Consider the following 24,684-nt stretch of genomic DNA (forward strand, 5'->3'; position numbering starts at 1 on the left):
AGACATTGACTGGGGCAGATTTTCATCATCTGTCTCTAAACGTGCACAGACAGGTTTTCACAGCCCAGGTTTAGCCCATGCGAATTTGCTTGGGGCTGCATGCAGTGTAGGCAACCTGCCCGCGCCCCATTGCCCAGTGCAGTCTGCAGGCATGTCCCCTGCCCCCTGCAATCAGTGAGGAGGGAATTGCAGGGCTGCATTGGCCCCTCGCTGGACAGTCAGAAACCCTGAGCTAAACCACGTTCTAAAGCCCCGGGTCTCTTTCAGTGTGTGCCCCATCCCTCTTCAGAGAGACTCACTGCAGTCTAGTGCGTGGGGCACTAGCCTGGGAGTCAGGAGATTTGGGTTCTGTTTTTGGCTCTGACACTGACCTGCTGTGTGACTGTGGGCAAGTGACTTCCCCTGGCTGTGCCTCAGTTTCCCCTCCCACTCAGTCTTGTCTAATGCTCTTTGGGGAAACAACTGTCTCTTGCTGAGTGTTCACAGCTTAGCCCCTGCACTGCCTCTGAGTGCTACAGAAATAATGAATAACAATGGTAGGTAATCGAGAAGGCGCTGCAGCAAGAGATCTGCGTGCTCCTACAGGTGCAGGCCAAAGTGGTGGGAGGGAAAGGAACCTGCTTAATTTGCTCTGAATCAGTTATTTTACCAGAACGGTGAAAGAGCCACAATTTAAATTTCTTTCCTCCCTTTTAATTTCCGTCAATTATTCTTTGGCTGTAACAAATTGGACTCGGTTAGAATTTATAAATTAAACAGAGCCTGGAATAGAGGCTGAACTGATCAGGGGATTGTTTTCCATTCTTTCATGAAACATTCCTTCCCCTCTGCAAAGGAAAAAAAAAAAGGGGTGGGGGATGAGGAGGGGAGAGAGCCTGCCTCAGGGTGTGAAGGAGACAGAATTAGAATTTGACAGTTACCTCCTCCTCCTTCCTGACTCTGCCCCAGGTCAGGATTAGCCATGCTTCTTTCCTCTGTTGAGAAGCTAGTTACCTGCCACAAAGTTGCATTCCTCTGAGGAGACAAGTCAGATCTCTTTGCACCACTGGTTTGTGTGAATGCAGGGAATGGAACCACATGCTGAGGCTATCTGGGATGAAATCCTAGAGAACTCCTGGTTTACCAGGCCTGGGGCCACCTTGAAAACACAGGCACTCCAAGCCAGTCCCAGGTGCAGGGAAGGGGGGTTGGTTTTAGGGATGCATTTCTCAAAGCCAATTTCCAGCTAATTAGCTGGTGGTTGAAATGGCCCTGGTTACAGATTAAGATGTGCAATCAAAAAGGGGCATTCTCAGTCAAGAGCCCACAAGGAGTTGTGAGGCTGGGAGTAAGACAGAAGTGGAAGGAAGTGCAGGGGAGGATATGATCTTATCGGCCCTTGAGTCTCCCTCTGAGCCAACAAAAAATTCCCTCATTGCCAGGCTGCGCTGCAAGGACTGTACATCCTGGCTCCAGCTCCAGGACCGATGAAATGTTAGGACAGGCAAATATGATTCATTACTCTAGCAATGTCTAGGTTTTGGGGGGAGGAGGAGGGGTTCAGAAGGCCCCTCTGGCATTCTGCAAGTGTCCTGAGATGGCGGCCGTGTCGGGACAGGAGTCGCTGGCAAAGTCCGGGCATTTCAGCAGATAGAAGGAATAAACACCCCAGCCCCCTTCCTCCTTCCTCTTACCCTGTTTGCAGCCATGGCCTGGGAGTTAGCTGGGATGTCATCTGAGCTTAGTTCACTGCTTCCTCCTTGTCACATTATGTCAGTAGCAAAAGGTGGTGCCAAGCCTGGCAAAGGAATGAAATAAGAAACAATAGCTTGGTCTTGTTAGTGTCTGTGCAGGTCGGGGTTGGGGGGGGGGCAGGGATGCTCCCCTCAGAGCCCACATGGGACATAGCTAGTCAGCATAATGGCACTTCCTTGGCAAGGGAGGCACAGCCTCTCTGTCCAGGGGCTTACCTAGTCTTTTGCTGAGCGCCTCACTGCAGCTGGATTGAATCCTCCCCATGCCCTTGTGAGGAGGGAAGTACCAGCCCCGATTTACAGCTGGGGCATCGCGGCACACACAGACCCCGTGTGGCTGTGGGAAAGTCCATGTGAAAGCTGGAAACGGAACCCAGGTCTCTCTGACTCCCCGTCCAGTGCCCTGGACACAAGATCAGCCTTCCTACCTGCGCTAGTGCGGGACTCAGGCCGGGGTGGTAAGCTTCCGCAGGGCAGGAACAGTCTCGTACTCTGCGTACTTGCGGTGCCTAGTGCAGTGGGTCCCGGGCCTTGACTGGGGCCTGCTGCCAGATAGTGTAGCTTGCTGGGGTCTGGGCCTTCTGTAATCTGCAGCTTTGTATCAAAGAGGAACCCAGCCAGTCGTGTCCTCCAAGAATCCCACTGAGCCAAGCTTTGGCGACCCTTGGAGGAGATGGCTGAACAGGTCAGAGCTCGGGAGATCTGACTCTCAACGGGACATTTCTCATCCTGCTGCCTGCACAGGCCCTGGGCTTTGGGCAGAGCAGGTTAATCACATACACTGCGACTGCGATGCTCCGAAAGAGCTTGAAAGGTTGGTTCATCTCCCACCTTTTCATTTTGTTAAGTGTCCCATTCTCATGTTGCAGGATGGGGGGAACCGAAAGTCCCAGTCTCCCTTAGTATCCCTGCCCCTCAAATACACCCCATGGTCCCACTCCAGTTATTTACCCGATAAACTTGGCTCATCAACACGTGGGATTTTCTGGAAGCCCAGCTGGTAACAAGGCATTTATTATTATTCTTATTCCCATAGCATCTAGGAGTCCCAGTCATGAACCAGGACCCCATCATGCCAGCTGTACCCCTAGTCTGTAGGAACTCTGCGGGCTTAGAGGGGGGTGGGAGTGCAGTACAGCTGTCCCAGCACTTGAGAGCCGCCTTTCTCATGCCCCCGTGTTTGTTTAGTCTGTTCACGGAGGTGGCTACGTACAGACCATCAGAGACCCTGACCTAAAACAACCAGCTGGCAGATAAAATAGACAGGCGGAGCGCGTCATTAAATCCAGCACCACTGCAGCCTACAGGGCCAGCCCTTGAGAGACCACCAGGGGCCTGCCAGCTCTTCTCTCCTGCTCCCCAGTGAAGCTTGACCTGGGCCTCTTCGCCAGGGGCAGAGGAAGCAGAGAATCCGTGTCAAAGCAGCCTGCGTTTGAGGCTGAGCGCTCTTTGCATCAGCGTGACAGAAGAGAGCCCCATGGCTACACTGGGCTGCTCCCGCAACTCTGGGTCACTGGCTCTGCCCTTTGGAAAAACCCCTGCAAGGGAAATGAGTGGGGACAGCACATGGGTTTGGGGCGAGACGAACACCAGTCTGCACAGCAGACCTTCCCCCGGGTTGTGATCCTCGCATGGGGCTAGGGGACAGACATCTTGCTGTGGTTTGGGGAGGCTCTGTCATACTAGGGTGTTGGGGAATCAAGAATTCTGATTGGGCTGCGAGGGGGAGCAGAGGATGCGAGCAAATGTCCCTGCTGACGTTCCAGCTGGGGACTGGAGCGTGTAATGCCGGTGAGAAGGGGCATGCTGGAGCGCTTGCCGCCCGTGTCACGTCGGATTACGTTGATCACAGGGAGCCTCCAACCCAGAAAGGGAAGAAGGATGACAGCAAAGAAAAAGAGAGAGAGTTTAACTCATTGAGGAAATAAAGGGAGACCTGACTGCCATTAACGCCGCCGCCGAGTCTTCAAAAGCCAGGAGATTTTGTAAAAAAATAGTCATCTGTTTGGGGTTCTTCCTTTTGCCGTCTGGATTTTGAACCTTTACGTCACACTTGGATCACATTGGAGGCAGGGGGAGGCATTTCTCTGCAACCACAAGAGCTAAATACTAGAACTGGTTGGGAGTTTTCTGACTACTGTTTTTCATTGGAAAATACCCTTTTGACGCCGCTGAGACTTCCCACGGGAACGTGTCAGTGTCAACTGTTTGTTTGTTTTTGTTTTTTAAATTGGGGTGGGGGAGTTTGAAAATGTCCCATTTTGACATTTTAGGGAATGAAATGTTTTGATCTTTACAAAATGACTTTTTGTATAGACATTTGCCATGTTCTGTTTCAATTTTTTTTTTAAATAAAAAGGTGAAATCCAAATGAAACAGTTCAGATTATTGAAACAAAATGTTGTGACTGATGTAAGACCAAAAAAAAAATCAGGTTTTTGGTTTGTGAAAAATTTTGAGATTTGGACTTTTTGTCCCAATTCAGGAGAGGAAAAAAAATTTTTGCAGGGCAGGAAATTTGTCACAAAATAACATGACTCCACGAGCTGGGGCATTTAGAGAGACACCAGCTATTGTGAGGCTTCTGAGAGCTAGCAACCCTGGGTGGCAATCTGGCCCCATTTGGAATCAATGGCCAAACTCCCATTGACTTCAGCAGGGCCAGAATTTCACCCCTTAGATTTACTGTGAAATAAATGCATGTGCTGGAGATGGCATCTTCCTATCTCCACCATAAGATACCTTCTAGGGTGATTGATTCCATCACATGCAAGGTGCCGACTGCTTGCTGGTATTCTGTATGTTCTGAAATGTAACCGTTAGGTTAAGCATCGCCTGGCCCCATCTAAGCCAGCACCGTCCCAATTCTGGTCGAGAGCAGAATCTAGTAAAATGGCGGAAACGTACGTGAATTTGTTATCATTTGCCAGTGAAGTGGCGTGAGCTGTAATACCACATAGTGACCTGACTGAGCCTGATGGCTGGGGGAGTCCGTGGCAGGAATAGAACCCAGGAATCCGTGCTCCCTGGTTTAACCTGAGACAGACCCCGGGCAGCTCTTGCAGATTCCCACCACCTGCAGGCCTCTCTCGCCTGCCAGCTGCCTGTGCTATGGGTTGGAGTTTGATTTAAGTTCATACATGGAGCCTGTTACCTAGTTTCATCCCCATCTTCAGGACGGGGCGAATCAGAACCTCGGGATTCAGATTTTTGTTTTCCTGCTCTAGCGACGCTCCCTTCGTAGAGTTGGGAGTGGAACCCAGGAGTTCTGACGACTGCCATGCTACCCACTAGTCCTGCCATCTCCCACCCAGGTTCCACCCACTCCTCCACATCCAAACGATCACAAATTATTCTCTTTGGGGGGAGCGGTTAAAGGCACAGTGCACAAGTGGAAGATACAGCTCATAACTCCGGTTGACTCTGCCATTGGCAGCTGCATCATATCCTGAGGCTGATACATTCACTCGGATACAGAAAAGGCGCCTGCCTGTTGGAGTTTTCAAGGCATGTCCTGGGGGGAGGACAAAGCAATGACTATATCAAAGCAAAGTGCAGTGTGTGTGTGTGTGTGTGTGTGTTCAGGTCCCTTTGGAAAGAATTTGAGGTGCTTCTGCAGCCGCATGCCATGAGAGTGTTTGGTTTGTCAACATTTGCAAGTTGCCCTGCTGCCGAGAATCTGGCCCTTCTTTAGTTACCCGAGTAGGAGCTGAGCCTTGTAAATCTGGCCATGAACTCTATTAAAACTTGTCCCTAAATACAATTTTCCCAAACCCTGCGACTGTCTGACATTGATCCCCAGCCCCCTCTGCTCTCCTCCCATTCTACTGGTGTTTCCTTTCCATCTCTCCTTAGATTCATTTCTTTATTTTTCATAACCATGTCCCAGGACGGGTCCGGGTAGTGTAACTGCCAGTCATTGTCTCTGTGCCATTTCTGAGAACATTGTTCCACGAGATTCAGGTCATTCTCATTCTGAATTGGGAAGAATTCCTCTGTGCAATCTGTAACCTTGAGCCTATGTGGACAGCTGAGACAGCGGCTCGGCTCAGGTCCTGCCTGCAGCTACAGAGAGTGTTGGGCAGCAGGTATTTCTCGGGAGGAAGAGGGGGCTGTGCAGGCTGAGAGGATGGCAGTGCCATGTGCACGTGTGTCTCTGTGTCCCTCCCCTGAATTGTGAAAGGCTGGGAATTCCTGGGGAAAGGGAACTTTTCCCATATGGAAAAAGACAGGATTTGTTGTTAAAACTGCCTATCATCAGAGCTTGGGGAGGAGACGTTTATTCTGCAAACTCTCCAACGTCCAAACACCGTCCAATTAGGGTAAAAGGAGCTTTGGCCAAGAGCTGTTTAGAAACCTGTCAGCTTGAAGCAATTCGTCCTATGAAAAGATGGCTCCTGCTTGTCCCCGCATGCCTCTTTGCTTCCCCTCTCTCCTTTCCAAGCAGCAGCAGGGAGGGGCATCCTGTGCATAAGGCACTGGACTGGGAATGCCACAGACTCCCTGTGTGACCTTGGGACAGCCACTTGGTTTCTCTGTGCCTCAGTTCCCCAGCTGTAAAATGGGTATGGTGCTTCCCTACCTTACCGGGGTGCTGGGTGGATAAATACATCCCAGGTTATGCAGTTACCATAGGAACAGGGGCCAAGTCATTTCTTTAGCTCTTCCAAAACACCCAGTGCCTCTTTCACTGCCAAGGTAAGTGGACAGATTTTTAAAAGAGCCCAGCCCCCAACGTGTCCGCTGAAAGTCTGCCCCAGAGATAGGTGCTGAGCCTTTGGAAATCGGGTTGCTCAGCACCTCTCAGAAGTTTTCAGGACCTTCCAGCATTGGGCCTTAAATCAGGATCTTCCAGGGCTGGGCCCCAGAGCAGCAGTGCCCTTGGTTCTTGATCATACATGGAAGGGAATGCCGTAGTGAACCATGTTTATTGTGCTGAATCTTAACTTGACTCTTGTGCCCAAAATGCCCTTGCTCTCCTGGTGAGGGCTAATTGGGAACCTCCCGGAGCAACTCATGTTCCTGCTCTGTAGAGCATGTGGCGGGGCTGAAACCCAATTGGTGATAACAAGAGGGAGCAGCTGGAGGCCTAGCTAGAAACACAAATCTCCCATGGCCAAGTCACCAGCTAATCTCAGGGCTTCCCTTTTAGCTGTCGTGCTCTCTGAGTGCTTGGAATGAGTTTAAATTGCAGCTGCACTTCTGAGAATCCTGCTGCCGTCCCAAGGAGAGGTGCAGCCCCTCTGTTGTTTGAATGGTTTATTACATGTCGAGTGCCCAGAAATGTGCCAGGCACGTTACAGAACAGAGAGACCGAGGTCCCTGCCCCAGAGAGCTCGCAGTGAGATAGAAGATGTAACGTGACAAGAAGGGACATGGGAAGGAGGGCGGAGAGGTTGCAGCAAGAAGATCACATCGAAATTCAGCTCAAGCATGTGCACCCCTTGGTGGGTCAGTCGGATGTCAATGGTTTGGGGTGTTGCTGCTGGGGTCATTCTGGAGTGTGTGAGTCTTGCTGAGGGGTTGGGATGGGGGGCAGGTGTTGCTGGGTAACCAGAAAGCTCCAGAGTTGTGCCAGGGTTTTGGAGGGGATGGAAGTTTTCCTGCTTCAGGGCACAAGCCCGTGTCTCTCTATTGATGGCCAAGAAGAAACTTCCCCTGGGAGCAAGTTACCTGGTAACAGCAGGGTTTCTTGCACCTTCCTCTGAAGTAGCGCTGGGCTGAGATGGACCCTATGGCAATTGCTAGGTGCTGTTTGTCCCCCCATTCTGCGTGTCTTCAGTAGGGTCTCCCCTAAGATCTGGTACCCTGTTCACTACCACTTCCCTCCCAGCTGCCAACGGAATGCATGGTAGCCTGCAGGACTGAATGCAGCTGAATACTGTTTTCCAGATCCCAGGTTCCCACTTCCTGGCTAGACCAGGCTCCTCCATCCCTGGCAGTGGGTCCTAGTGGAAGGAGGTTCCGTGCAAGGACAAGGAGAGGGGAGATGAATCTTTCCTGCTGTCTGATGGAAACTGGGTCAGTCTTTTGCGCTTCTGGATGCCTCTGTTTCCCAGCCGGCAGGGTCCTCTGGACATTTCTGTTCATTAGCCCTGGAGCCAAATGACCTTTCAAGTTCTAATCTGGGCTTGTGAGACCGGAGAAGGAGAGTGCTTCGTGCAGCACAATTGATTCAAAAGACCAAGTTCTCTGTCTCATGTGCCTTAGCACAAAATTAAATCTTGTACATTTTCATCTTCCGAGCGTCCGTCTCCGGTTTCAGCTCAGCGCCCGTTAGCACTAGGTGGGAGCTAAGGTAACTGGGCAAGAACGGTCTGGGACAAGGCGTCTCCTGCCAGCCTGGCTCAGATCTCTAATGAACCCTGAGAGAGAGGAATTCGCTCTCTGGGCTGGCAGCCTTCCCCACCCCATTCCAAGGGCCAGCTTCAGCCAGATACAATACGGCTCCTAATCCAGGCACATTCCACCCAAGTCACTTCCCCACCTCCCTTCATCTAATTCTGGCTCAGGTGACGCAGGAAGCAAGAGCCACTTCTCAACACTGCACCGGGGCTGCACACAGATGAGGCCAGGCAGCGGGGAGGTAAAAACAGGTACATGCAGGCTCCTATCCTGAAGGATAAGCCCTGGGGGCGGGATCCCTCCGGCTGTTAACGTTCCAGAGCAGTCAGGAGTCCTAGAACGTGAGCTGGTTCCCCTTCAACCATCCAGGTATCAGTGAGGAGAGGAGAATGTTCCGGGTCTTTGCCCTCGAGGGCAGGCCCGTGCCGCCCCCCCAACCCCTATGTCCAGTGCCCTCCTGCCCAAAGACCCCCACACAGACCGCTCAGCACAACTGCCCAGCGCCTGCACACCACCACTACCCCGCACAGACCCCTATACCCAGGACTTCCCCATGCCCGCGCCCACCACAACTGCACAGTACCCCACACAGACCCCACTCAGTGCCCCCCACCCCCACCACAACTGCACGTACCCCACACAGACCCCCACTGGCCCAGCACCCCCCCACAACTGCACAGTACCCCATACAGCCTCGCACAGCCCCCCCACAACTGCACAGTACCCACACAGACCCCCACTGCCCAGCACCCCCCACACGCACAGTACCCATACAGCCCTCGCACAGCCCCCCTACAACTGCACGTACCCCACACAGACCCCACTGCCAGCCCCGCCACAGCCCACCACAACTGCACAGTACCCATACAGACCCCCCACTGCCAGCACCCCCCCACAACCCCCCACAACTCACAGTAACCCACACAGACCCCCTCACTGCCCATGCCCCCCACAGCCCTACCACAACTGCAACCGTACCCACACAGACCCCCCACTGCCCAGCACCCCCCCAGCCCCACCACAACTGCACAGTACCCCACACAGACCCCCGACTGCCCAGGACCCTAACACACACAAACCTCCCCTGCTGCTCAGCTCCCCCTCCCCACACCCCCTCCAAGACCCACTCCCCCATGCCCTGCATTCGGCCGCACTCTCACCATGTCTGCCGGGCTAAGCCGGCAGCGTGACCAGGGCTGGCCCCTCTGGAGCAGTGTGATCAGCCAGGCCGGAGCAGAAGGGGGGGCAACCTGGACCAGGGTCCCTCAGGACCACGTGTCTGGTGCCTGCCTGAGCCCCCCGCGCTGCCCCCTCCACTGGCCAAGACCGGCCTGGCATCTGCACCTATCTCAGGCGGCTCAGCCCTGGGGAAGCGAGCAGAGTCCCACAGGTGGTGAGTGGCAGAGACCACTGGGAGCTGGACCCGCACTGGGGAGCGGGGCAGACCTCTGGGACACGACTCTCGAGAGCCTGCCTGGCCCAGCTGCACCCACTGGCCCCGTGGCCAGCAGCCTTGCCCAGCCCACATGGTGGAGCCTGGCAGCCACTCACACAGCAAGGCCTGGGCGCTGGACTGCTCGCATGAGGGGCCAGACCCAACTGTGTGGATGGGTTAGACAGGTCTGTAATGGGTCCCTTCCCATTGGCACCGTTGTAAAGCTGGTACTCTGTTGTAGCCGACTGTGATGCTTTAGTTTCAGCATCAGGTTCTGATCTTGCAAGCAGATGGCCATGTGTCAGTCTCTACACTGGTGAGTCATCCTGGGGGGCTTCAGTGGGACCCCTGGTCTGGCAGAGTCAAGTAGCTGCCTCTTGGCAGATCTAAGCAACACAGAAGTCGTCCCATTTTACCTGCCCTGGTGTAGGCACGCTGGTCTAGCGCCTCAGTGCAGACACAGCTGGAGCCATATGTTATGATTATTATTTACTTACCATGTGTATCACAGCAGTGCCGAACAGCCCCAGTAACGGACCAGGACCCCCGGTGCAGAGTCATATACCCCCTGCCCTGCCCAAAACCCCCTAGTCCTTGCCCCAAAGAGCTGGGGTGACCAGATGTCCCAGTTTTATAGCAACAATCCCGATTTGGGGGTCTTTTTGTTATATAGGCTCCTATTACCCCCCACCCACACATGTCCTGATTTTTCACACTTGCTGTCTGGTGGCCCTACAAGGAGCCTACAGCCCAGGTAGGTGCTTTAGACCAGTATAGCTAACCCTAATTGGGAAGGAGAATAAACTCACCGGACTCCTTGTTGTTCTTCTGGTAGAAGGCTCTTTTCGGCTGCTATAACTGCCTTCACACCAGGGTCAGACCAGCTGTAACTATTTTGGTAACAAACCACCTCCCCAACCCCACAGAGCTGTAGCGGGACAAAAACTGTCTATGAGCCAAGCCTAAAACTCCCTCCTTCCGAGCTGTGAAGCTGGGAGAAACATGAATGAGTGAGGTTTACATATTATAGGCAGTGCTGGCAGCAGCAATGCCTGTAGTTAAGGTTGCGTAACGGTTTCCATGGTAAGCCCCTGTTTTGTGTTGCCTCCAATGTGATTGGAGATTTTTGATGTCTCCTGAAATTACATTGCAGAATTCTTCATCCCAAGAGGGGAGACACTTGAACTATTGCTCTATTGAGAGAGTCTCCAGCAAGGGAGATGTGGCAGATCTGCCCATGATACAGCGTGATCTGTTATGGTATTAGAGAGCAGAGGAGTGACTTCATTGTTTAAAGGGACAGTCAGGGTGGGAGAGGTAATATCTTCTTTGCACCAGCTTCTGTTGGTGAGAGAGACAAGCTTCCAAGCTTGCACAGAGCTTGTCTTCAGGTCTCAAGGGGCAGTGTCGTTTCAAAATTGTGCATGCTAGTTTTTTTCTCACTAACAGACAGACCTTTGAAACATTAAAACTTCCTTTTGACCCATCATTGTTTGTACAACAAAAACAGACTAGTTTGTGTCACTTTGACTTGTGAGCCAGTTTCTATAATAGTTGGGGGGGAAAAATAGGCTAGTTTCAAACATAGGCTGATGCGTTTCTGTTATCTGGCATCAGCTGGTGCTGGCCTCGGGTAGAGCCAGGATACTGGACCGAAGGGATTTTGGGGCTGCTCCAGGCTGGCTTGTTCCACTTTCCATGTTCCCTTTCTGGGTTGAGGTCGCCAACAAGGATGCCATGTTTGGACTGCAAACACTGCAGGAGGATGGATGGTCTGGTCTTGCTCTGTTTTGTTTTGTTGGGTGTTTGTTTTTTTTAAATAAATCTCCATCCTTTGGAATTTTCAGTGGACCCTTTGGATTGCTTCCTTCTGCTGAGGTTTTTCTGCTGCATCCAGCACTGTAGCACCAGCCTCCTACAAAAATCACGGGGAGTGAGACCTGCCTGCGTTAAGGCTGAAAGCCGTTTCCTTTGGGCGTGATTTGTTTTAGGCTGGGGAAGGGGGCAGGAGGCTGGTTTGGAAGCTGCAGAGATGGGCAGTTCTGTAAAGCAGAGGAGCCGAGGGTCTTTTCCTACCTCTGCCGCAGGCTCCCTGTAGGGCCGTGGCTGGGAACTCGAGGCTGGGTTTCTCCAAAGAGCTCGTTGCACAGATAGGCACCTTCGTTCATGACTGCTTGACATAGGAGCGGACCGCCTGTGAGGCTGGGGACCCTCCCTTTGCCTGTCCTGTAAACTCCTCGGGCCATGTACAGCACCTGGCGCCGACTGTCTCAGCGGGGCTGGCCGGGTGCTCTCACATTGCACATCATTAATCCAAATAGCAGCTCCCAGGGCGGGGATTTCTCAGACGCAGCCTCAGCCCGAAAGGACCAAGGAGAGTCAGGCCTGTGGCTTGGGGGAGAATAAGTCACAGGCCCCCCAGTACATCCCCCTCTCCCTCTCCATCCCTGGCCACCACTAGTGGCCACTGCAGCTGCTGGCAGCTGAGAGCCTCTGAGCAGGCAGAGAGTCCGCCGAGCAAGATGGCTGCTCCCATGTCCCAGTGAGTGTGCAGGGGCTGCAGGGCTTTGTCTGCACCCAGCCCTGGCCCCGCTTCCCTGGGCCGGGAGCAGCCTGCAGGGCTCTGCCCCTCGTGCCCTGGGGGGTGGCTGCCTTGGGGCGGGGGGGGCAGTTTTGGTTTACAAGGGGGGGCTGCTTTGATTGTTATTTTCTCTATTTAAAAAAAAAATCTGGGAGGTTTGCAAGCGCCCCCCCCCCCCCAATCCTTTGGCAGCTTTTCAATGGTACGTATGGGGGGGGGGCTGGCTATGCAGGTGGGGGGGTTGCTCTTCTCTGAGCCGTTATCCAAACCTGCTCGGAGATCAGGAGCCAGGGAGGGGGGGCTGTAATCTGGGCTCTGGCTGGTGTCTTTGAGGCTTGGCTGTCAGGGGAGAGGCTTATTGTCTGAAAAATACATCAGCTCAAACTCCCCTCCAGCCAGGTGAAGGGGGGCGCCCCGGAGGGGATGGGAAGGAGTTTGGGTCCTTTCCCCCCAGACACGCACACCAGCCTCCTCTGAGAAGGTACCGGGGCTTTGCATGATCGGCTCCATTCCCACAGTCGGGGAGCAAGCAGCCCACAGCAGACCTGGACTTCACCCACCACAGCGGCTCCGCTGCTTCTCACTGCGCCTTGCCCACTCCTCGCGTTCTCCAGCGCTTTCACTTTGGCAAGGAAATGGTGGATGCTTTTTTACCCAGGTTTTAGCCCAGGTTCCCCGCACGCCCCAGGCTCTGTGCATTGGAGAGGCAAAGTCTTTGGCTGATCCTCGCCTTTGTGAGGGGCAGTTCTGAACAGAGTTTTGTGACATTTTATTTTACGATAGTCATTTTTTTTAAAGCAACCTGCTTGATGCTCTTTGTAGCGGGTGAGAGGCTGTGGAGTCAGTTTGTTTTGGAGTTTGGGGGAGAGCAGAGAAAATGGAAGGGTTTATTGTGACACGTGATTGTTATGTGCTGTGTGTATTACGGGAGCACAGAATTCTAGAGACCCTCCGGACTGTAGCAGCTCTCTCCACTACATCCCCCCTTTCCCCCTCCAACCCTTGGGCCCTCATGGTAGGTCTCTGCCCCAAAGACCCTGATCAAACTCGCTGAGCTCCCAGAGCACTGGCCCTATCCACTCCCCGCACTAGTCTGCCCTGGCCTCCTCCCCTGGGATGGTAGCATGGGCCATGGCTGGCTCTGTGAACTCCCAGGGGGTGAGGATGCATCAGCCTGCTTCCATAGCCCCCTGGGGAGCACTCCGGTGTCAGCAGAGCTTTGGAGGAGGAGGAGGAACAGGTGACGTAAGAAGAATGGGAGAAGCTGAGCCCCCAAGACTGGAACCAGGGCAGACTAGCGGGGGGAGTGGATGGGGCCAGTGCTTCAGGGCACAAATACCCTGCAGTGGGCAGGAAACTCCCCTCTGGGCAGGTGGGCCAAGTACTGGGTTTCTCTTTCCTTCCCTGGGAGCATCTGATGCCGACCGCGGACAGAGACAGGCTGTTGGACTACATGGACTCTAGTGTCTGCTCCAGCCTGGCAGATCCTTTGCTCCTGCTTTAGCACTTGATCCAAAGCTCAGTGAAGTCCATGGAAAGACACTCCTGGCTTTCGTAGGCTTTGGATCAGGCCCTTAGAGGGGACACGTACACGTCTAGACGCAAGGCAGGTAAATATTGTTCCTGGTACAGTTGGTGGGTGGGCAGTTGCAGGAGGCATGTGCTTGGGTGGGAGGGTTTTGAACAGGGAGGAGGAACACCAAGGGTTAGGAACTTTCTCCCCAGCACGGGGGGCCATTAAGTAGCAGGACCTAAATTCTGCTCCGACTTCTGCCCAGAACATCCACACAGGCTCTCAGGTGGCCTTGAGGCCAGCATGGGTAAAGATGGGGCAGAACAGGACAGCTCAGGTCCCTCTGCCTGCCGGAGTAGAAGTGTGAAAGTTTTCTTTGGTTTGAATGTTTTTGGCCAGCTGGAATGGCCACGTGTCGAGACCTGGGTCTCGCCTGTAGCACAGGTGGACTAATAGTGCTTAGCAGGTGGACAACTCTTCACAAACATCCTCCCAAAAGGAGGCAGGGAAGTACTGTTCTCATCATGCTACACAAAGGGGAAACTGAGGCAGGTTTGCTAAGTGAGGTGAGGTCACAACAGGGGAGGAAGTGACATGGCCAAGATTGGAACCCAGGAACTCCTGGCTCCAGTCTGGTGCTCGTCCCACTTGCCCGCGCATCTGTTCGCGCCTTCCCCATCCGCGCAGGTTCTGTTGTAGCTAACTCCATTCTGAGTGTCCGTGCGGCTGGGTGACGCAACTCGCCTGTGCTGCAGGATGCCTCGCACCTCTCTGGCAAGCTCAGCTGTGGGCAGTCTTCCAGCCCCACAAACCTGGCTCTCTTTGTTGGCAGCGCAAGAGCCTGCCACTGCACCATGCAGGCCAGCCGAGGTCATGCTGCTGACTGCTCTGAGCGGCGCTGACAAGCAATCTCCTTGCAGTTCAGTCCAGTTCGTACTGCCCCTCTGCTTCCCTCCTGCAAGGGATTCATTTCTTTAGACAGTTGGGATGCTTTCCGGCTCCAGGCGTGTACTTCCCCCTCCTCGGGGCTGGGCTGAGCTGGTGACACCTGCTTGGAGAGCAGAGACCAGTGGAATGTTACAAAGAACAGACTTGATGAGCAGGGTGATTACAGGGGGTGAATTTAAAGTAGCCGGAGCCTTGGCACAATTGGCTGCCATCAGGAAATGCTTCTGCGCCAGGAGCCCCGGTGATCCAAGGGCGAGTCTGAAAACGTTGGGGGCCCTCTGTGTTTCCGACAGGAAATGGCTGAAGAAATGTACAGAAATGGGGAAAGACTGGCTAGTTCTGTGTTGGTGCAGGATTTCAGAGGTCCAAGGGGAGATTCCAGTGCCCAGCCTAGTGTCTCCTGGAGTAGCCAAGGAGAAACTGAAACCCGCCTGGCAGCGAGTGGGGTCTGGAGTGGGGAAAGGGGGGCTGCCCAGTCCATAGCAGTGGCCAGCGTGCACCATTGTGGCACAGATGCTACGTTCTATCCAGTAGGAAGTGGAGCTTTGGGATACGCCCTCTGCTGCTGGTGACTCTCCACTGCTCTCCTCTCCCGTGGGCTCAGGGTTGGAGGCAGGGCTTGCCAGTTTGATGAAAACCTCAGTTCCCTTTCCCCCCTGCCCTTTTCCCCTGGAGTTCCCCCTGCTTCTTCCTTTCTCTTTGTCATGAAGTCAAGTCAGCACCCAGGGAGGGCTATTCATGGGTGGGAGAACCTGCTCTCGCGGCCTTTGGCGGAATCACCGCAAGCTACAAGGTGTCCCTTGTGAGGGTGTCAGTGGGAAATGAGACTAGACCATTGCAGAAAAGACTTCCCTTCTTGCACTTACACTTCCTTGTACCTTTCTGGAGCTGTTTGTAAAATCCCAGCGCGTCTGGGCCCTCCACAAAGGTGGGAATGAAAAGCGGTTGCTAGGGCTTCGGAGTTGCCCTTCACTTGCACGCACATGACAACCTAGGCTGGTCGCCCAGAACTGTGACCAGCTGTAACGAGCCGATCGTCGCTGCCGTGTGTGGGGTGGGCATCCTGCAAAGGCGCTGAAGCAGAGTGTGCCCACTGGGGCAGCAGAATGCCGAGGCGGGGCTGATGCAAAGGGGATGAAGGGAAGAGCAGCTGGACTGTTTGGGTTTCTAGACGTGCTTTGTTCAAGGGCCCATTTTCATGGCAATGAGAAGCAGCCATTGGGCTGCATTAGCTCATGACCTGGGGGGAGGGAGGCATTGCATGAACTTCCTGCGCTGGGTGAGGCTTCACAGCTAGTAGCAGCACTGGGGGCGCCCATCTAGGCCAGCCCATGGAGTTTAACCCTCGGGTTCCCTAACCTGGCTCAGAGGAGTCTAGACAATTGGTGGAACCTTTCCATGTGCTCAGGCTTCTGCCATTGTTACCCTGAGCTGCGGGTGGCAGCAACCAAGGGAGCGGATGGGATGGGGGAGGCTAGTATGGATGAAGCCCTGGCAGCCTGCAGCTCGCCCTTGGGGATGCAGCGCAAAGCATGCTCTGGGCTTGGGTATAAATCACCCTTTTGGCTGGTGAAGGGGAGGGTCTGTCGGCCAAGGAGGACAGAAGTGTAAAGGAGTCTCGCTGAGTTGTCGGCCTGTCCAATGGCGGTTGACGCTCAGGTGGGCGCGCTCTGCGGTCGTTTAGCGCCGCCATAACCCTGCATTACAAGACAAGAATAAGTAATTAGCAAAGACAGAGGTTTGCCAGCGCCCTAATCCCTCTCCCCTTGTCTCTTTCGTCTCCAGTCGAACCAGGAAAGTGGTACTAGACCTTCCTTACTAAATTAAATGTAGAGGCTGCTCCTCCAAGGAAAAGTTCAGTTCATCTGTAGTGTTTGATTTCCCAGCCACAGCAATATGGTGCCTCCAGGGAAAAAGCCAGCTGGGGAAACTTCCAATTCCAATAAAAAGTGTAAGCGCTATTTCAATGAGCACTGGAAGGAAGAATTTACCTGGCTGGAGTTTGACTATGAAAGGAAACTCATGTTTTGCATAGAATGTCGCCAGGCACTGGTGAAGAATAAACACGGCAAAGCGGAGAATGCCTTTACTGTGGGCACGGATAACTTCCAGCGTCATGCCTTGCTGCGGCACGTCACCTCTGGAGCACACCGCCAGGCGCTGGCGGTTAACAGAGAGCAGCTGGCGTTTGAGGCTCGCGTCCATAACCACCAAGAGCTGCGCTCCGTGATCAAGGTGGAAGTGAACCCCGCCAAGATAGCCATCCTCACCACCGTGTACTGGATGGCTAAGGAGGAGATCCCGGACGAGAAGTGCTCCTCGCTGCTTGAGTTCCAGAAGTTTAATCTCTGCCAGGCGTTGCTGACCTCGGAGCTCAGTGACTGTTACCACCCCCGCAGCGTCAAAGAGATGCAGGTGTGTATGTGAGAGCCGGGCACTATTCGGGTGTGTTTTCTGTCCTTGTGTTTGATCACAATGGCTTTGGGCTGCCCCCCCTGCTGGCGACATGTCCACCAGTAAAGGCACCTTAATGCCCCCAGTTCAGCAAAGGGCTGACATCCATCTCCTGCAAAGCACGTGCAACCCAATTTGGGAAAAGCATCTCTGCATGCAAAAGCTCTGTGCATGTGCGTTACCTAATCGGTGGGACAGGAGCATGTACTTACGTTTTGAAAGGATTCCTGGATCGGAGCCATAAGCACATGCTCCAGTCCCACTAGGCGTGTCCCCAAGTGGTTTGCTGAACCAGGGTCTAAGAGCCACCTTCCTGTCTTAAAAAACCACTTGAAGGTGTCCACCGTATAGGTTCCAATATAACCTTATGAATCCTTAATCTTGATGCCTGGCACTTTTACTGTGCTCTGTGTTCTAGTGCTGTGCAGACGTTGCCTAATCAGTCCTCACCAAACTCATTGGGAAGTGGTTAAGTAGTAGTGTAGTTCCATTTTAAATTTGGGAAACTGAGGCATGGGCAAGTTACTGCAACTGCACAAGGCCACTTAGCTTTCAGGGCCTGCAAAAGGCCTGGGCTTATTTGGTGCATAGGTCTTGTTTGGTGGCCTCTTGCAAACGGGTGGATTCCTCCTTGGGGAATAGTGGCAGAGCTGGGACAAGAACCTATGAGTTGCTTGGGGTCACCCATTGGCTCAGTCCATTAAGCCATGTGGCCTCTTGGTCCGCACTAAACCTTCACGTCAAACCACTTGTAGCTGGCGATCCTCCTTTGGTGCTCCCTTGGTGTGGAGGCTTAAGACAAGTTTCTCTGTATTAAAAATAGATGCGACGTCTTGTTCGTGTCGACAGCTAATTGGGCAAGGTGGGCATTCCTAGGAGCCAGTAGACAGTGGTAGAGTCCATCAAAGACTGGCCTTGTTAATGAGCAGGGAGTTTTGCATTCCTTCTGGCATTCACGGGCTTTTCATGTATATGGGGAGCCAATGGGCTTTAGAAGGAAGTGCAAAGAATCCATTTTTTAAACCGGAAACATTTTTTTCCTCCCTCCTGTTTGGATGTGCCAGATTTCACAGCAAATTAATGATGAATATTTTAATGATAAAAGCTCAAGAGATCAGTTAGCCCCAGAGCACTGGGGGGGCGGGGTGCCCTTTTTTACCCTAAGCTGGGTGATCAGGAAGATCAAGTTGAAGGCGAAGAGTTCAGAGAGGATTTTCTTAATTTTACAAATCTTTCGTGCCTGTTAAAATCAAATTAATTTGTAGTGAATCTTGGCTGTTTGCCAGTCATTTAGCTAAATAAAGAACCCTATTTTACTGCGACTAGACTAACCCACTAATTAGATTCCTCAGCCTCTAAAGGTACTTGCAGCATTCAAATCAGTGATATTTTAATGAAAAGGGCCAAATGGAATTAAGGAGAAAAAGACACCATGACGTTTTATGACTTCTTCAGTGTGTGATTTGTTTTTAAAGCATGGGAGTAATTGATGAAATTATAACAAAATAAAAAAGCAGGTCTTAGGTGTGCTAATTATGCTCTAATGAGGATGAGATTCAGGAGACCCTATGAATGGGGAGAGAGGAGAGTCAGGAATGCATTCCTATTTGGGATCCCACCTAAACAGGTGCTTAATGTTAAGTATGTGCTTAGGGCTGATTGAAATCAATGGAACTTAAGCAGGAGCCTAAAGTAAAGTATCTGCGTAAGTGCTCTCCTGAATCGGTGTGTTAGCGTGAGTTCTCAAATACCGTTATATCAAAACAAGTAGCAAATTCCCTTATTTAAAAAAAGGAAAAACAATTGAGACAGAGCCTTCAGCTTCCTGTATGTTTGTTCAGCACCAAGCACAGCGTGGCCCCACCTAGCTGAATCCTCTGGGCACGCTCACAATATAGAGATGACTGAATAACACTGCCGAGTTTTACAATAATAGCGCGACATCACTGCCATGGGTCTTGGGTCTGATTTACCTCTCTGATGCTGGTGTGAAAGGAGACCAAGGCCTGAAGAGATAGTAGAGAAGGATACTGTAGCTTTTATTTTTTTAAATAAAAGTTGCCTGGATGATTGTCACTGTAGTTTCCATGTAAAAGATTCTGCCCTGTCACCCCAGTGTGAATCCAAAGGGAGTCCTGTGGAGTTACTTCAAATGTAGGCCCCAGTTCAGGAAAGCTCATCTCTTCAGGGAGGGAGTTTCAGCACATGCTTCTCTTTGCGCATGTGTTTCAGAGTAAAATTTTCAAATGCGCCTAAGTCTCACGGTCTTCCATTGACTTCTAAGTGACCTAGGAACCAAAAGGTGCCATTCTGAACAGACCAAGTCCCATTTCCAAAAGTGATTTAGGCTTTGGAGCCTAAGTCTCATTGAAAGTCATCACTGAAGCCACAATTTTAAAGCAATTTAGGCACCTAACTCCCTTTAAACATCGGGATCTTGGAGCAACATTTTTTTAGAAGTGCCCAAGTACCATTGATTTTCATTGACTCCTAAGTCACTTTTGAAAATGGGATTTAGGCTAAGTCATTTGGGTACATTTGAAAATTTGACCCTAAGTCTCATGGAAGGTCAGTGGGACTTAGTGAAGCCTGTGTCAAAATGCTTTCCTGAATCAGGGCCGTACACCGGGTTAAGTGAGGTCAGAATCAGGATGCCTTGCAGCTTTTAGGGATATTTTTAAGCATGCTTCAAAATTCATTTTAATTTCTTTTCCCCCCCTGCCCACCCTGATGCTGCTTCGTTAACTGGCTCAGGCAGCGATCGTCAAAGTCCTTCACAACGAGGACAGGCACAAGATGAAAGCCTCGCCATTCGTTGGGCTGGTGGTGGACGAGACGGTTGACATTCTGGAGCACAGGAACCTGGTCATGTTTACAACCACTGTCTCCCCGTGTGACGGGCAGACCTCCATCACATTCCTGGGCAGCTTTGAGCTGCCAGCTGGGGAGGCCTACGCTGTGGCGGACAAAGCGGTCGAGGTGATGCACTCTTTTGGCGTTCCCACCATGAAGATCACATGGCTCAGCTCTGACAGCTCTTCCCTGATGGCCGATAGGCTGAATGGGGTGGGGACCAAGCTGAAGTCCGTCTGTCCTCTTCTCACTGAAATGCACTGCGTGTCCCACAGGAGCTCCCTGCTGCCAGCTGAGAGTGTTGTTAATATTGAGTATGTCCGGAAGTACGAGACCACGGTGGATGCCGTCTACCGACTCTACTCCAACTTCAAAGGGGAGAGCAACAGCCTCCAGGAGCTGCAGAGTGTTCTGGAGCTATGTGAGATAGACCTGGAGGGCCCCAAGACCATCCATTGGACTTCCATCTTCCCAGCTGTGGAGGCAATTGACTCCTCATGGCCTACATTGGTGCTTCTGCTGGAGAGCGAGTCGGAGAGGTCCCCTGTGGCATTTGGCCTCTGCGAAGAGCTCAAGAAGTTCCAGTTTGTGGCTTTCACAAAGATCCTCCTGGATGTCCTCCCCATCTTCCAGAAGCTGAGTCGGTTCTTCCAGATTGAGGATTTCGATCTCTCCATCCTGAAACCCATCGTCTCTGCCACCGCCACCACCCTGCAGGCCCAGAAGACCACGAGCGGCCAGAACTTCCAGGAGTTCCTTAACGAGATGAATGAGCATCCCCGAGAGGACCGGGAAGACGAGAGCCGTTTCTACTACAAAGGGGTGGAGCTCGCCAGCTGCTCCAAGGTGCACCTGAAGAACTTTGAGCACTTGAAGGAGACCTACCTCGAGAGTGTGCGGGGCAACTTGCTGGATAGGTTCCCTAGCCACATGCTTGAGGCTGTCAACTCCTTCTCCGCCATCTTTAACCCCAAGTGCTACCCCCAGTCTTTGGATGATATTGGCAGCTACGGCATCACCGAACTGAACTTCCTCTTGCAGGCTTATTCCCGGGTGGTGGTGAGTGAAAGGGCGCTGAACGATTTCCCCCTTTTCAAACGGATAGTGTTCAGCCTCGGCCAGTTATCCTTCAAGGACCTGTGCGTCAAGCTGGTTTACAGCCATTCCGAAATGCACGAGCTGTTCCCGGACTTTGCTGTCCTGGCTGCCGTTGCTCTGGCCTTGCCTCTTGGCTCGGTGCTCTATGAGAAGATCAACCGGGGCCGGGAACTCATGAAACGCAGCCAGTGGCGCTACGCGAAGGACTCCGGCCTGTCCAACTTCATGAAGATCGCCATAGACGGGCCCACCATTAATGAGTTTGATTTTGCGTTAGCCATTGAGTATTACGAAAGTCTGAGAGAATCCGATTTCATCATGGCACAGGTTCAATAAGATGAAAACCAAGCCACCTTTTGGGGTGATCAACTGTGAAAATATGAAATATTTTTGACTCCAAGATAACGTTACCCTGCTGATAGGGTGTGAGGCCTTACATTTAAGCAAGAATATCTAAGGGTTGAGTTTTGTTTTGTTCTCATTATTATGATTTTCCCTTTGCTCTACTGTTCTCATCACTTCCATCAGTTCTGATCAGCCAGCCCCACGAACACGCGCCAGAATCTAGGGCTAAATGTGAAATGTTGCAAGAGTGTTCTGTTCAGCGGTGGGAGTTTTCGAGCCAGTCCTATGGTGAAGCAGGACAAGGGAGCTTTTTCTTAAATTCATTTCAGTCCTGCTATCTCAAAAGAAATTTGATTGAATTGGCTGAAATGTTTAATATCCATTTTTCCTGCTGGTTTTAGCCACACTATTAAATTTCAAATGGTGTTTAGATTCACTTATCTTTCCTTCAAAAAAAAAAAAAAATCTCATATCTTGAGCTCAAACATAACATTGCTTACACACACCATTCCTGGCAGCTTTCTCTTGATGTTCTGTTGCGCAAAAAAAATATCCAATTTTTTCTCTTTGGAGCCTAGAGAATGAACACTGAAGAGATGGCATATCTTTCTAGCTCTGTCACACATCTCCTAATGCCTAGCAGTGTCTTGTTAAAATTCCTTGCACAGAGCACAAAATATTGTTAGTGTTGGAATCAACTCATGATCCTTCCAAATTCAAGTAATTTGGAGAGTGATATTGTAATCACCAAGGAAGTAGTAACTTTTAAATGCATCCTTGTGTATATATGTTTGTGTATATATATAAATTTATATAAATATAGATATATATTAAATAAATATATCTTAACTTTCCTAGTGTGAAAATACAAAGATATCTAAAAGGACCTTTTTTTTTTGGTTGGTTTTTGCAATGACAGAATAAATTATATACAGGGGTCCAACAAGTAATAAAGAGTGAATTCCTGGTCTTTTCAGAACAGCACATTGCCCCTAACCTTTCTGTTGCAGTCTAAGCCTTCTGCAATCTTACAACCAAAGAAAATGGCCTGTAACATCTACCTTACAGACAAACTTGAGTTTTGTTTCTTTTGATTCTTTTTTTTTTTTTAAACATTCCCTTACCTTGGAGTGAGTGATCCCGGGAGAGTCGAGGGTAAGACGAATAGGCTCCTCTATCTGTAGCGGGTCAGTACACAGCCGTTTAACCTTTGTCACCATCTCCAGATAGAGTCTGTGTTGCACGGCATGTGTCCTCTTTGTTAATTACACAGGCTTACCTTTGTTTTTACCTTATCTTACTTGCCGTGTTTTTCTTAGTTGGGGGGAGGGAAGGGGGAGAAGACCCTTATTACTGGTTTTAATTTGCAATAAAGTCAAAACATTTGACTAAAGTATCATGTCATTTTAATGCTTGTGCACAGCTGTGCTCGTCTAGCAAAGGGTTTGGGCAAGATTAGCTGTACTAGGAGGTCAGAAACCCCCAAGTCTCCAGGTTCCCATGCTGAGCAGCACCGTCCCTGTTACCAGCAGGCAGAACCAAGCCTTTTGTGCTTTCCCGGCAGCCATCACATTGTCCTCATTTCATGCACCAGAGCATGTTTTCCCACTGAGGATCCAGAGCCCAGGGAAGACAGTGGGAGTCTATCCATTGACTTCAATAGACTTTGGATCAGGCCTGAGTTCCAGTGTTAGTGGGTGATGCCTGATGCTTCTCCAGTGTCATTCCTGGGGGTCCAGATCTGAAATTGTCCCTGTGAGAGTCTCTCCATCACCGTCCTGTGCTTGTTTTCAGTGGGGTGTTTCTCCTCCAGCAGCTCGGGGGCTGTAGTGGAGCACTTTGCATTTGTCTTTGTTAAACTTCAGCCTGTTTACCTCAGACCATTTCTCCAATTTGTCCAGATCATTTTGAATTATGACCCTGTCCTCCAAAGCAGTTGCAATCCCTCCCAGTTTGGTATCATCTGCAAACGTAATAAGCGTCCTTTCTATGCCAATATCTAAGTCGTTGATGAAGATATTGAACAGAGCCGGTCCCAAAACAGACCCCTGCGGAACCCCACTTGTTATAGCTTTCCAGCAGGATTGGGAACCATTAATAACTACTCTGAGTACGGTTATCCAGCCAGTTATGCACCCACCTTGTAGTAGCCCCATCTAAGTTAAATTTGGCTAGTTTATTGATAAGAATATCATGCGAGACCGAGACCGCTTTCCTAGGCAAGCGTTTGCTCTTCTAAGAGTGTGTGGCCTGGTATACCATCTGTCACCATCCGTCTCCTCTCAGAGCGGGGAACCTTCAGGCTAGCTCGTGAACATGCTAGGGAGAGGAGAGTAGGGGCCTTGGTGAACTTTATTGCATATGGAGAAGTGAGGTTTGTGCTTAACAGATTACAAATCAGGGGCTTGCTTTTCCAGTGGGGCCAAACTCGACAAAAAACCAACTCTGTCCGAGTGCTGGAAAGTGGTTGAGGTTCATTGTGTACCCCACTTCCTGGATTCCAGTGAGCCACCTGCTGTGGTGGAACGTGCAGCACCAATTCGTCTCTGTATCTTCTGAAAAGTGACTCTGCAGAAGTGAGCTCTCCAGATCAGAATTGTTCAGCTTACCAGGAAAAAAGACCACTGTTGTGTCCATAACCTACTACTAGGATCTGACAGTCCGTTTGTGTCCTGTGGGAGTCACACATTGTGGCCAGTGAGAAAGACACAGCTGGCTCAAATTCTTCCTCAGTTATACCCACACAACCCACTGAGTCCAAATTCTGGTTGCAGAGTCATCACTAAGGGTGATATCTGACCTGCCTGCTCTTTACACATGTGACCGAGGATGTGGGTTTTCAGCTGGGAAGGTCGTGACCGCCCTGCCCTTCCCCTATTGTGAAGGGGAAGGAGGTCCCAGCTAGATAGAAGGGGGTGAGGGAGGTGTTTCAGGATGGAAAAGGTCAAGAACAACTGCCCTAAGACACGTATCCGATGTGCATCCGACGAAGTGGGTATTCACCCACGAAAGCTCATGCTCCAATACATCTGTTAGTCTATAAGGTGCCACAGGAGTCTTCGCTGCTTGGCCTAAGACAGAGCAGCTTGAGCCTCAGTTTCCCTTTCTGCCTCACTTGCCTGTTGTGAGGTTCTGCCGGCCGATGTCTGGCAGCTGACGAAGCGTGGGCAATTATTCCCATGTTTACAGCTGTGCTCACTCTCATTTTTCCAACCCCGGCAGTTTTTCCGCTCCAATGGGCGTCCTCTCGCCTCCCTATCTTAGATGGGGGGGAAACATTGTTATAGGTTTTATTGTCATCTTTCATAACCTTTTGGAGGCCAAGCCGGGGTGGCACAGAGTGGAAGCTGTGAGGCAAGTTGTCTTACTGGATCATCAG

At 51.4% G+C, this 24,684-nt stretch overlaps 2 protein-coding genes across 3 annotated transcripts in view; both read left to right on the forward strand.

Moving 5' to 3' along the window:
• ZNF385C (zinc finger protein 385C) overlaps positions 1–24,684 on the forward strand; it is a 147,779-nt gene that overhangs the window by 80,032 nt on the left and 43,063 nt on the right. The gene's annotated exons all lie outside the window — the stretch shown is intronic.
• Positions 12,009–22,692, forward strand: C21H17orf113 (chromosome 21 C17orf113 homolog). The gene is made up of 3 exons (XM_032789009.2): positions 12,009–12,055; positions 16,341–16,970; positions 19,764–22,692. Exons 2-3 carry the CDS (start codon positions 16,452–16,454, stop codon positions 21,294–21,296), a joined length of 2,052 nt encoding a protein of 683 aa, XP_032644900.1. The 5' UTR covers positions 12,009–12,055; positions 16,341–16,451; the 3' UTR covers positions 21,297–22,692.

Source organism: Chelonoidis abingdonii, chromosome 21 (genome assembly GCF_003597395.2).
Source record: "Chelonoidis abingdonii isolate Lonesome George chromosome 21, CheloAbing_2.0, whole genome shotgun sequence".
In the NCBI taxonomy this organism is placed as follows: domain Eukaryota; kingdom Metazoa; phylum Chordata; order Testudines; family Testudinidae; genus Chelonoidis; species Chelonoidis abingdonii.

What these genes read in the sequence shown, in the direction of transcription:
- C21H17orf113 (XM_032789009.2), top strand. Translation starts at nt 16,452, where the DNA reads ATGGTGCCTCCAGGGAAAAAGCCAGCTGGGGAAACTTCCAATTCCAAT. An exon ending in GCAGCGTCAAAGAGATGCAG is followed by an intron (nt 16,971 to 19,763) that starts GTGTGTATGTGA and finishes TAACTGGCTCAG; the next exon opens with GCAGCGATCGTCAAAGTCCT.